Source organism: Dryobates pubescens, chromosome 1 (assembly GCF_014839835.1).
Source record: "Dryobates pubescens isolate bDryPub1 chromosome 1, bDryPub1.pri, whole genome shotgun sequence".
NCBI classification, from domain to species: Eukaryota; Metazoa; Chordata; class Aves; order Piciformes; family Picidae; genus Dryobates; species Dryobates pubescens.
In genome coordinates this window covers 9,694,034-9,706,080 of record NC_071612.1, presented here as the reverse complement: position 1 = coordinate 9,706,080, position 12,047 = coordinate 9,694,034, and the positions used below count along the sequence as shown (strand labels likewise).

At 46.5% G+C, this 12,047-nt stretch overlaps 1 protein-coding gene across 1 annotated transcript; it reads left to right on the top strand.

Annotated features, from left to right (window-relative positions):
- The first annotated feature begins 1,942 nt into the window (after nucleotides 1–1,942).
- Nucleotides 1,943–10,565, top strand: LMOD3 (leiomodin 3). Its single transcript, XM_009909145.2, has 3 exons — nucleotides 1,943–2,262; nucleotides 4,143–5,510; nucleotides 9,624–10,565. The coding sequence occupies exons 1-3, from the start codon at nucleotides 1,972–1,974 to the stop codon at nucleotides 9,648–9,650; spliced, it is 1,686 nt and encodes a 561-aa protein (XP_009907447.2). The 5' UTR covers nucleotides 1,943–1,971; the 3' UTR covers nucleotides 9,651–10,565.
- The last annotated feature ends 1,482 nt before the right edge of the window (nucleotides 10,566–12,047 follow it).

Here is a 12,047-nt window from a genome sequence, read left to right as displayed (position 1 = left end):
TACCAGCTCCCAAAGAGCATTGATTTATTTGATAGCATCAGGAAACCATTTATGGACTCTATTATGGACAGCAATTGCTGGGGGTTAAAACTGCTAGACCAGATGGATTGATGTGTGGGTCTGCTGTTGTGCTTGCTACTGCATAATATAAAGTAAGGATGTCCCTTGAAACACCAAAGGGGCAGATGGAGCCATTACATTCTTGGCTTGGGTTTTTGTTGTTTTTTTTTCCTTTACCACTTTAGAGTGTTCTTAAATTTTTGCCCTCCTCCCTGTGGTGGAACAGCCTTAATTAAATGAGGACCTTTGAATAATGGCTTTTTAACAGAGGTTAATAGGGCTTTGAACACTATGTTTCTTGTTACAAAACACAGCAAAGAGAGGCCATCATCATGCAGAGATGATTTTGCTGCTGGCAGACTCAAGCAGAGCCTGGCTGAGACTGCGACAAGAAATATGGCTTAAAAAAATTGGTGGGCTCTGGTTTTGCAGCCTCTTGCCAGCAGTTTCTTTCCTATGAAAGAAAAGTTCATAGCTGCAAGGTGGGGATTTGATTTGATCTCCCTTGCAAAGAATATTTGAAATCATTAGAGGAAACCTTCCTAATCCAGTGAGCAGCCCAAACTGCAGTGTACTGAAATTGCACTGGAGAGCAAAAATTACTCACCCATGCTACTCTCCCTTTACAAAGCAGCCATGAGCACAGGGGTGATGGAGATGTGGCCTTCTGGTTTGCCTGTAAGTTTAGCAGCCTGTGAAATATTCTGAACAGAGAAGGAGGATGCTTTTTAGATGGAATGGACACTTACTGCAAAAGAAAAGGCTTTCAAGTAATCTTGTTATAGAGACATTTTGGTTGGAAAGGACCTCTAAGATCATTGAGTCCAACCACCACAGCCATTAAGCCATGTCCATGTTTTCTGGACACCTCCAAGGACAGTGACACTATGACCTCCCTGGGCAGCCTGTTCCAATGCCTGTCTACTCTTGCAGGAAAGAGTTACATCAGGTCTACAAATATCAGGAAAGTAAATCTTTGTAGTTGCTTGTTATTTCTGTAAATAAATTAATAAAGGGGTAAAAAGTAGTAAGAGGCTAAACTGTTAGCCAACATCTGTTGACAGTGCAAATAACGTTCATGGTAGAAACAGGTCAGTCAAGAAGCAGGGCATAGATGTGGTGGGGGAAATGCTATGGGGAAATGCTCCCTAAGGTCCCACTCTAGGGACCACTCAAGCCGGTTCAAAGGGCTAATGCCCATCCCCACATTGACCCCTGTCCCCAAATACAAGGTGTGTGTAATACCAGTTGCTCTCTTGCCTCTTGTCCACCTTGGAGGATTTTACTTTAACCACAATCTGACATTTGGGAGAGCTCCTCAGTTGTGTGATGGCTGCTCTCACACCAAAGCCACCTGCAATATTCAGCCAGGGTTTCCACCTGTCTAAAAGTGGTGGAGATCCTGCAGGTCCCAGCACTTTTGAGGTGTCTGAGACATTATAGATAGAGACACCTTCTGCTGATGCTTCCCACAGTGCAGAATGTCACTCACACATCTTGCAGGTACCACAAATGTCCCTCCACCCACCTCTGGTGCTTACAGCATGGGTTGAGGCACTGGAAGGAGTGGTGTTCCAAGAACCTCTAGAAAATAGCTGTCTCCTGCCTGGCTCAATGGGGGCCACACCAGCTGCACTGAAATGTCAGAAGGGCTTGCACAGCTGACAGGTTGCTGAAAATGGAGCATGGCAGCATCGCCATAAATTCTCTTTATCCAGCCAAGTGCAGCTTAATATAGACTTAGCTGCACGGTCTCTCTCCCACAGTGAGACCAAGAGCTGCCACAGCTCATGACCAAAACATGAAGTTGTTGATTTAACTTCTGCTAGTGAGGGGGGGATAAAAACACCTTTTAAATTTATCTTTCTCTTTAGGTTTAAAAAGTACTAGGGGAAGGGAAGAAGAACAAACATGTCTGAATTCAGCCAGAACTCCGATGAAGAAGCGTGTCCCGAGGACATTGATGAAGATGAAATCTTGGCCAACCTGTCCCCTGAGGAGCTAAAGGAGCTGCAGTCTGAGATGGAAGTCATGGCCCCAGACCCCGAAGTCCCAATTGGGATGATACAGAAGGATCAGACAGAGAAACCTCCCACAGGGAGCTTTGACCACAGGTCCCTGGTTGACTACCTGTACTGGCAGAAGGCATCCAGACGCATGCTCGAGGATGAGAGAGTCCCTGTCACCCTCTTGCCCTCTGAGGTAATGAGCAAAAAAATCACAAATATTTATTTTGCATTTGCTGTGGGATCTGTTTTATAGCTTTAACACTCTAACTTGCCTCTGCTGCCATCCCTTACATAAGATACGGTGCAAGCAAATTGAAATTCATCCCGAAAGCCTCAGCTGTGTCAGGATCCTGCTTGGACTGACAGCAGGGTTAGTCATTTATTTAAATTGCTTTTCTTCAATATTTACCTAAGCTTTTTAACATAAGGAAATCCTAATTGTGTTTCAGTAAAGCAAAGGAGTGAGAAACTGTTAGAAAATCAGTTTGCAGAATGTGACTCAAATCCGTGGGACTTGGTGGATGTACCAAGACTATATTGATTTTTCCCTAGGAATCATATTTATTAAACCCACAATTAACACAATTTAAGGTCGTGCTGGAGGAAACCTCAAGCCCTGTATTTTAGCAATGTGAAACATTCACTAATGACCAAGTATGCAAATTCCAGGAACTGGTCCAACCCTTTTTAATACAGACCATACATTTATTCTGCTATCTCTATGACTTTGAAACAAAGCTAAGGACCATAGTCAGATATTTTTCAGGATGAGGACCACACTTCAAAATGGGTTAATAAAATGGAAGCTTTGCCAGATAAAACACACTCATGTGTTTTAACCTAAGTTGAAGTGATTGGTGAGGTTACTTCACCTAAGTGAAGTGGAAGTAACTGGTATTCATTTATCTTTAAGTTGAAGCAACTGATGTTCATTTACCTTTTCTTGAACACTAGTGGTGTTGCTAATACACAGCACCACATACATCATGAACTTCTCAGGGCAGGTTACATAGGCTGTCCTGGATGGGGGGGGGGGGGGGGGGGGGGTAAACCTATGGTTTTTCCCTCCTGCAGCACTGTTACCCTCAAACTCCCAGGTGTTTTTTTAACACTTCTGAGGTTAAATCTGGAATTTGAGTGTGGAGCTGCCTGCTGCATTCACAACTGGTCAAGTGATCCCTTGTACTAAACCCCTCCACTGTCACAGCAGATAGGAACCACAGCCTTGAGGGCAGAAAGTAGCTTTGTGACCCTTTTGTCCGGCTTTTGGTGATGCAAAAGCCATGGCATTGCCCTGCCTGAACTAGTGCATGCCTTTTAGGAAAATATGTTGATCCATTTTAGAATTTCTCAGTGATGGAGGATCCACTACACAAAGGTGTTTGAAAAAAGAATTGCAGTTAGGAGAGCCTCTAGAGAGGGTGGAAGTTTGTAACTAATTTTATTTTGATGGCAGAAGCCCTACTGCCTCACACCAGCTGCATGAAGAGCCCAGTTTCTTATTTCTGGACTCAAAACTGAGCTGCTGTTTTGCTCTGTCTTCAGTGATGTGCTTCTTTAGCTGTGATGCTCTGACAGGTACCAGAGCAGGTAGCCTTTTTGTCTCGTGCTGGATGATTTCACAGTTATGTGTTCTTTTTGCACCTCCTTAGGCTGAGCAAACAGCTAAGACAGATCTCTAATGGTTTGTGGCATATGAAATAAACATTCTGTCTTCTCTAGGAAATTATAACAATTACACAAAAATCCATAAAGAGACTTTGGATCAGAGACTTAACCCCCAGAAAAGTTCAAGGACCGTCTTCACCTAGTATTAAATGCATACAGGATTTAATTGTCAGGATTTAATTTACTAGGCAAAGATGAGAAGCCAGTTTGCAGCCACTTTAAGATCAGCTGTTCCTAAGCAAGCCAGCGCAGCCCTGACTTACAGGTGGTGACACTTTAAAGGATTATTCAATAATGTATGGGCAGAGATGTCCAAATCCAGCTGTTACATGTTTATTTGAGCAGAAAGTTGATGTGGCAAAGCTGTGTTCAATCACTTCAGCTGTGAGGTTTTGTCTTCCTCAGAGAAATGCTGCAGAGGAGATGGAAAGTAATGTTGGTGGCAGTGGTGAGGCGGCTGGCGGAAGGGTGCCAGAAGAAAAAGAGAGGCATTACAAAAATGAGCACTTGTCCAGCTCAAGACCACAACCTGAGGTGACAAAGAAAGATGACACTGATAAGGAGAGAGATGAGGAGGAAGAGAAAGAAGAAGCAGAAGAGGAAGATGATGAAAATGAGGAAGGGGATGAAGAGGAAGATGAGTCTGAATCAGAAACAAAGGATACTCACACCAAGGAGAATGGTCCCAGTGACCAGATAAGTAAGAAGCCAGATCCAGAATCAGCAGAAACCACAGAAAAGCCAAGTGAAAAGAAAATATCAAAATTAAACATCCCCAAAAAGTTGGCACTGGATACCAACTTCATGAAGCTAAGCGCCAGACCTTCAGGAAACCAAACCAATTTAGAGGAGAATCTGGAGAAAGTCCGAAAAAACAGCCCAGACCTGAAAGAGCTCAACCTGAACAACATAGAGAACGTCCCCAAAGAAATGCTGATAGACTTTGTCAACGCCATGAAAAAGAACAAGAACGTCAAAACCTTCAGCTTGGCCAACGTAGGGGCCGACGACAGCGTGGCGTTCGCGCTGGCCAACATGCTGCGCGAGAACAGGAGCATCACCACCCTCAACATCGACTCCAATTTCATCTCTGGCAAAGGGATCGTTGCCATCATGAGATGCCTGCAGTACAACGAGACGCTGACGGAGCTCCGCTTTCACAACCAGCGGGGCATGCTGGGCCACCAAGCGGAGATGGAGATCGCCAGGCTGCTGAAATCCAACGCCACCCTCCTTAAAATGGGGTATCACTTCGAGCTGCCGGGGCCCAGGATGGTGGTGACCAACCTGCTCAGCAGAAACCTGGACAAGCAGAGGCAGAAGAGGCAAGAGGAGCAAAGGCAGCAGCAAATGAAAGAGCAGAGAGAATTGATAGCGATGCTGGAAAACGGACTTGGGTTGCCTCCTGGGATGTGGGAAATGCTGGGGGGCCCAATGCCCCAGACAAGGATGCATGAACCCCCACAAGCCCCGAAGCCACCTGTCCCTACAGCTGCATCTCTGAGGAAAAGGCAGGAGAGCATGAGGCAGCCAGCCCCCGAGCAGCCACCCAGAGAGAAGACTGTCGGCTTCAGAGTGGTTAAGCTGAAGAAGATGCAGCGCAAACCCCCTGTGCCGGAGTACGTGGAACCCCCCGAGAAAACCAACCTCAAAGACGTCATCAAAACACTTAAACCGGTTCCCAGGAGAAGGCCACCTCCCCTGGTGGAAATAACCCCGAGAGATCAGCTACTCAACGACATTCGGCAGAGTAACGTCGCTTACCTCAAACCGGTAGGTGCTTAGCCAGGGGCTGGGCTGGGAGGGAATCGTGTTCACCTGGCATGCTCTGGTGCCACTTGGTGGGGCTGGCAAAGGCACCTGCACACTGTGTGTTGTCATCACATGGCATGGAATCACGCAATTGTTTTGGTGGAAAAGACCTTCAACATTGAGCCCTGCTGTCAACCCAGCACCACTATGACCATTAAACCATGTCCCCAAGTGCCATGTCCACACGTTTCTTGAACGCTTCCAGGGACAGTGACTCCAACACCTCTGTGGGCAGCAAGTTCCAATGCCAGACCACTCTTGCAGCAAAGAAATCTTTCCTAATATCCAACCTAAACCTCCCCTGGTGCAATTTCAGGCCATTTAATCCTGTTCTATCACCTGATAATAGGGAGAAGAGAACACACCTACCTCAATACAGCAATGAGGTCATCCCTCAGCCTCCTCTTCACCATCCTAAACAACCCCAGTTCCCTCAGCTGCTCCTCACCAGCCCTGTTCTCCAGACCCTTTCCCAGCTATGTTGGTCTTCTCTGGACATGTTCCAGCACCTCAAACTGCTTGTAGTGAGGAGTTCCCAAACTGAACCCAGTGTTTGAGGTGTAGCATCACACTGCCATTACTGGGATGCATGTGGTTGTATACCCTGGCAGCACCAAGGTGTGGCTTGCACAGAGAGATGACAGCAGGCACCCATTCCTCTCTGCATCCATGCAGGTAGAAGAAAGGAAATTAACTCAGGAGGCAGACAGAACAACAAAAATTCAGTGTAAGCACACTAGGAACAGTGTGTTAGTCATGACAGAAAAATTGGGGGGGTTAAGGTGTTTGTTTCAGGAGAGCAACAGATATTTTTCACATTAGACTGTCCTCTGTCTCCCACAGAATCCACATTTCTCTTTTCAGTAACCATATCTTTCTTTAGCTCTCACCTTACACAAGACAGCACAATCACTTGGCCCATTTGGTAAAGAATGAACTGAAACACTGGCAGCAAAATAGCTCACTTAAGGAACTGCACAGAGGAACTGGGTTTCCAGTTGGCCACGCTCCTCTGCCTCTGCCTGCCCCCACCATGGGTGCTGAGGGCCTGGGCTGGCAGGGGAGAGTAACCTCACTCCTTCAGTGCTGCCACAAACCTTGGTAGCTTGGCTTGGCTTGGTAGCTAAGGCTGTGAGAAGCAAGAAGTACCTACAGGCCAAGGCTGTGGGAAACAAGAAGGATCTGGAGTACAATGGTGGTGTGAGACTGCCTTCCTTTGTTCTGGCTTGACTGAAGCTTGAAGCTATGGTGTAGTAGTAGTCCTGGCTGGGCTTGGTGGTCTGGAAGGTCTTTTCCAACCATGGTGATTCTGTGAACTTAAATCTTTAGTGTGAAGTGGAAGTCCCAGACAGTGGTAACTGCCTCTTGGTGATGCTCTCATTTGGGTACTAAATTCATGGGCCTCTTCTCAAAATGCTGGCCATCAGATTTAACCTTTTGCTTTCCTAAAATGTTGTGTTTCTTGGCATTTTACCAGTATTCCAGAAATACTAACAGCAGGCTGCTCTGTTTGTAGCCGGTGGTGTTAATGCATCTGTTTGTGCTGCAATTAATAATGGCCAAGTAGTATTTCATAATTCCTATTTTGTTTATTATTGACTTTTTAAATATATATATATATATATGGTGGGCATGTTTTTGCTTTCTTTTATACCTACACAGAAATAATTATCCCCTTAGTAATTCCAGAGAGAGTAGTTTGTGCTGAAATTTTGGCAGGGGCGGGTCCTGCAGCAGCCTCTGACCCTGGGCCCAGGTTTAATGTGACCATTCTGCACCCAAATCATATTTGGGGGTTGTGGGGTTCTGCTGGCCAGTCTGACTTGGCTGCAGCCAGGGCCTCTGGATGTTAGGAAGGAATTCTTCACAGAAAGAGAGATTGGCCGCTGGAATGTGCTGCCCAAGGAGGTGGTGGAGCCACCATCACTGGAGGTGTTTAAAAAGAGACTGGGTGAGGCACTTAGTGCCATGGTTTAGTTGATTAGGTGGTGTTGGGTGGTAGGTTGGACTTGATGATCTCAAAGGTCTCTTGCAACCTGGTTAATTCTGTATTCTCTCTTCTGGGCATTTCTGGCCTTTCTAGACCTCAGTCTGTGTTTTGTGTTTTGGTGCAATGTCTAGCATGACAGGACCTGCTCTCACAAAGGTCACAGTTTATCTGTGCATGCCAAGATGCTGCTTGTGGTGGCAGGTTGGTCCATCACTGCTGTGGGATCTGCTACCTCCCATCAGAAAGATGGAGGTGATGGTGCCAGGCACAGCTCTCACTTTGCACAGCAATAATAGTAATAATAAAATCTTGGCGGCAATAACTGCGCACCTGAAGGATGGCTAAGGGATCAGGCCCGGCCAACATGGGTTTAGGAAGGGCAGGTCCTGCCTCTCCAACCTGATCTCCTTCTATGATCAGGTGACTCACCTGGTGGATGTGGGGAGGCCTGTGGAAGTGGTCCACCTGGACTTCAGCAATGCCTTTGACACTGCCCCCCACAGCAAACTGCTGGCTAAGCTGTCAGCTTGTGGCTTGGACCACAACACTCTGTGCTGGGTTAGGAACTGGCTGGAGGGCCGAGCTCAGAGAGTGGTGGTGAATGGTGCCACATCCAGCTGGAGGCCAGTCACCAGTGGCGTCCCCCAGGGATCAGTGCTGGGCCCCATCCTCTTTAACATCTTCATTGATGATATGGATGAGGGGGATTGAGACAGTCATCAGCAAGTTTGCAGATGACACCAAGTTGGGAGCAGATGTTGGTCAGTTATAGGGCAGAAAGGCTCTGCAGAGGGACCTCGACCGACTGGACAGATAGGCAGAGTCCAATATGATGGCATTCAATGAATCCAAGTGCCGGGTGCTGCACTTTGGCCACAACAACCCCATGCAGAGCTACAGGCTGGGATCAGAGTGGCTGGAGAGCTCCCAAACAGAGAGGGACCCAGGGGTGCTGATTGACAGCTGCCTAAACATGAGCCAGCAGTATGCCCAGGTGGCCAAGAGGGCCAGTGGCATCCTGGCCTGTATTAGGAATAGTGTGGCCAGCAGGAGCAGGGAGGTCATTGTGCCCCTGTACTCTGCATTGGTTAGGCCACACCTTGAGTACTGTGTCCAGTTCCGAGCCCCTCAGTTTAGGAAAGACATCGAGACACTTGAACGTGTCCAGAGAAGGGCAACAAGGCTGGGGAGAGGCCTTGAGCACAAGCCCTGTGAGGAGAGGCTGAGGGAGCTGGGGTTGTTTAGCCTGGAAAAGAGGAGGTTCAGGGGTGACCTCATTGCTCTCTACAACTGCCTGAAAGGTGGTTGTAGCCAGGAGGGGGTTGGTCTCTTCTCCCAGGCAACCAGCACCAGAACAAGAGGACACAGTCTCAAGCTGCACGAGGGGAAGTTTAGGCTGGAGGTGAGGAGAAAGTTCTTCACTGAGCGAGTCATTCGTCATTGGAATGTGCTGCCCAGGGAGGTGGTGGAGTCACCATCCCTGGAGGTGTTCAAGAGGGGATTGGACGTGGCACTTGGTGCCATGGTCCAGTCATGAGGTCTGTGGTGACAGGTTGGACTCGATGATCTTTGAGGTCTCTTCCAACCTTGGTGATACTGTGATACTGTAATACTTAAGACACCTGGGTGCTGTCAGGTGCCAGGAAGCAACAGTGAACCCCTGGCATTCCCAAAAAATTCTTGGGAGGTTTTCATAAAGGAGGGCTGTGGGATTTGGGGTGATCAGACTTAGACTTTGGGCATTAGGGTTTTATTCTCACCTTCCTGTGTGATCTTGGTAACTCCTTATTTGCCTCAATATCCTCAGCTTCCTCTCTAAACTGGGGTTTTACTGCTTGAGCTGAGCTGGGAGTTTGTTCTCTCCTTGGTGGGACTCATTGCAAACTGATTTACTGGGCATTAAGCATCACAAACAGCAAGTGGGGAATTACAGACAAAAGAATTCCTAACCAGAGCTCCTTGAATCACCCAGCTGGTGTATTTTTGATCTTGTTACAGTTTCTGAAGGTTTATACAAAACTAAACTGGCTTGGGAAATAAGACTGAGACATTTCCTCCTCTTAATATTTACTGTCCTTTTCCAGGTGCCATTGCCAAAGCAGCTGGAGTGAGAGACCAGACTGCCCTGAAGACAACAACTTGGAATAAAGACTGTTTAAGTTTTGCTTACAACTAATTCAGCAGATGTTTTCTGGTACATACAACTCTTTGGGAACAAAGCTTGAGGCACACACTTTTGTAAGTGTGGGGAAAACGGCTGGCATGGGAAAAGTCAGTGCTAAGCATTTCCATCAGGTATCAAACAATCCCAGTGCCATCTGTCTGCCAAGTGGATCTGAGGCTCCAGTTTGTTGTGGGAGTATTTTCTCAGAGGCATCAATAACCTTGTCTTTCTAGTTTGTCAGCAAACTATTTTGCTTCCACGTCGTCCTTCTGCTGCCAGATTCTGCAGGAACATGCTGTGCTTTATCTTATCTTTCTTTTCACACACATGCTCCTTTATTATTCTCTTGTCCATGTATTTGGTTTCCATGTATACAGCTTCATTTTTTAGGTTAAGGAAAGAGAAATGAAATAAAGCTCTCTCTGTAAGATGTGTGCAGCACTTCCATGGCTAATAAGCAGCTCACCGAACAGAATGAGTGTTCTGGTACCTCAAATCCTTTAGCTTGATGGTTTCCAGCTACCTGTATTTCAAAACAGTCCAGCTGGCATTGTACCTGATCAGCATCTAAAAGATGATGCCACGCTCTGCTTTGAGAGCTGTAATCCTTATTGCCCACAATTCACTTTTGTCCATGAGTGTTCCTTAATTACAGCCACTCCAGAGCACTGAAAAGCCAGTTCAGCTCTATATCCATGCTGCTCTTGTGGGAGGTGGATGTGGCTTACCCCTGTCTTTGCCTGGGGTTTAAGAAACTCATAATTCCTCATGAATAGCACATTTCACCTCTAGCAGGGCTGGATATGATAGGGTTGAACCTTATTATATACAGCTTAGCATTTCCCTATAATTTGTGTGATTTTTTTTTCTCTCCTCCCCTTTTTAATCACTTATTTTTTTGTTGCAAGCCTTTTTTGTGAAGCAGCTACAGGTAAGTCGCACTCTTATGGAACACACCCATAAGAGACCAGTTGTTTGGAGTTATTTTTGTTTAAAGCTATAAGGCATATAGAAAGAACAAAGCCTTTCCTTTTGCTAACGTGCAGCTCCTCTGCCTTCCTCTGGATGCTACACTTGCTTGAAGGGCACATCTTTGAAGTCCCCAGCAGGGTTTTCTTCAGGTGAGTTGCTTCTTGCTCATAACTTTCAGCAACCCTACCTCAGCAGCTAAATCCCAGTCCCACCCTGCTTGCCCTTCCTCCATTTATTACAAACAGCCTGCAATAGAAGTTGTGTCCAGGACCTCTCTGAATCCAAGGTAATCTCCACTACTGTTACTTCAAAATTTCCTTTATCCCTCTCCTTTCTTTGTCTATCCCTTGGTATCTTTCAACTCTCCATCTTGCAGAATTGCAAAGCTCTCTCTTAGTTCTGCTTCTCCCTGTAACCACAGTGCTGCAGCCCTGGGCCTCCTGGTTGATGCAACATCTAAGACATGGCAAGTAGTTTTTTAGGTATCATGTAAGAGGGAAGGGAAAGCCATTTCTGCAGGGCAGAGATATAAAAAAGGAAGCAGCATTTTCACTGCACCTGTTTCATACAGCCCTCTCTTCTTGTAAAGGAGAAAGGAAGCAAAGTGAAGAAACTCTGTACTTTTATCCAAGCCCTCACAGATGGAGCATGGCAGCAGGTGACAAGTACAAAAATCAGCTCCTCCAGAAAGCTCTTGGAGCACATTGCTCTCCATGCTGGCATCAAGGCCAGGCTAGTGCAGGTGAGACCAGAGCAGTTAGGACAGGGAATTATAAAGGAAAAGAAAATACAGCAGTTAACAATCGAGATGCCAGGTGCAAATAACTACTACACCCAAGAGCAGATGACTTTTATTACCAGGGTCCATAGTGCAGGACATGCAAAGCCCTGCCCTGCTCCATGTTCTACCACCGAGCAGCCTCTTGCGTGACCACAGAAAGGAAGCAGCCAGATAGAGATCACACCATTAGTTTGACTGCAGCAGAGCTGGTTTCCTCCTACTGTTCAGTAATCCTAAAAGCAGAAATCCCTCTCAGAAAATTAAAAGAAATGTAAAACCCCAGTTAAGTAAAGCAGAGTTATATAAGCATGAACAAACACTTTAAGTACTCCACCTCTGCAGAGAAGCCTTTGTGAGGATGTAAGAGGAAGGCCATAACATTCCTGCAGCTCAGAGGTCACTCATGCCTGAATGAAGTTAATACAGATATAGAGAATTCAAAGCCAGCAGCTCAGCTACAAGCATGGGCTTGTGGCAGAAGCTGCGGGGTGACAGCAGATCTCCCACTGCTGCTCTGGGGCTTTTCACCAACTGCAGAAAGAGAGACAAGCTGAAATGTCCAACCACTGTTGCAAATCTGAAATAAATGCA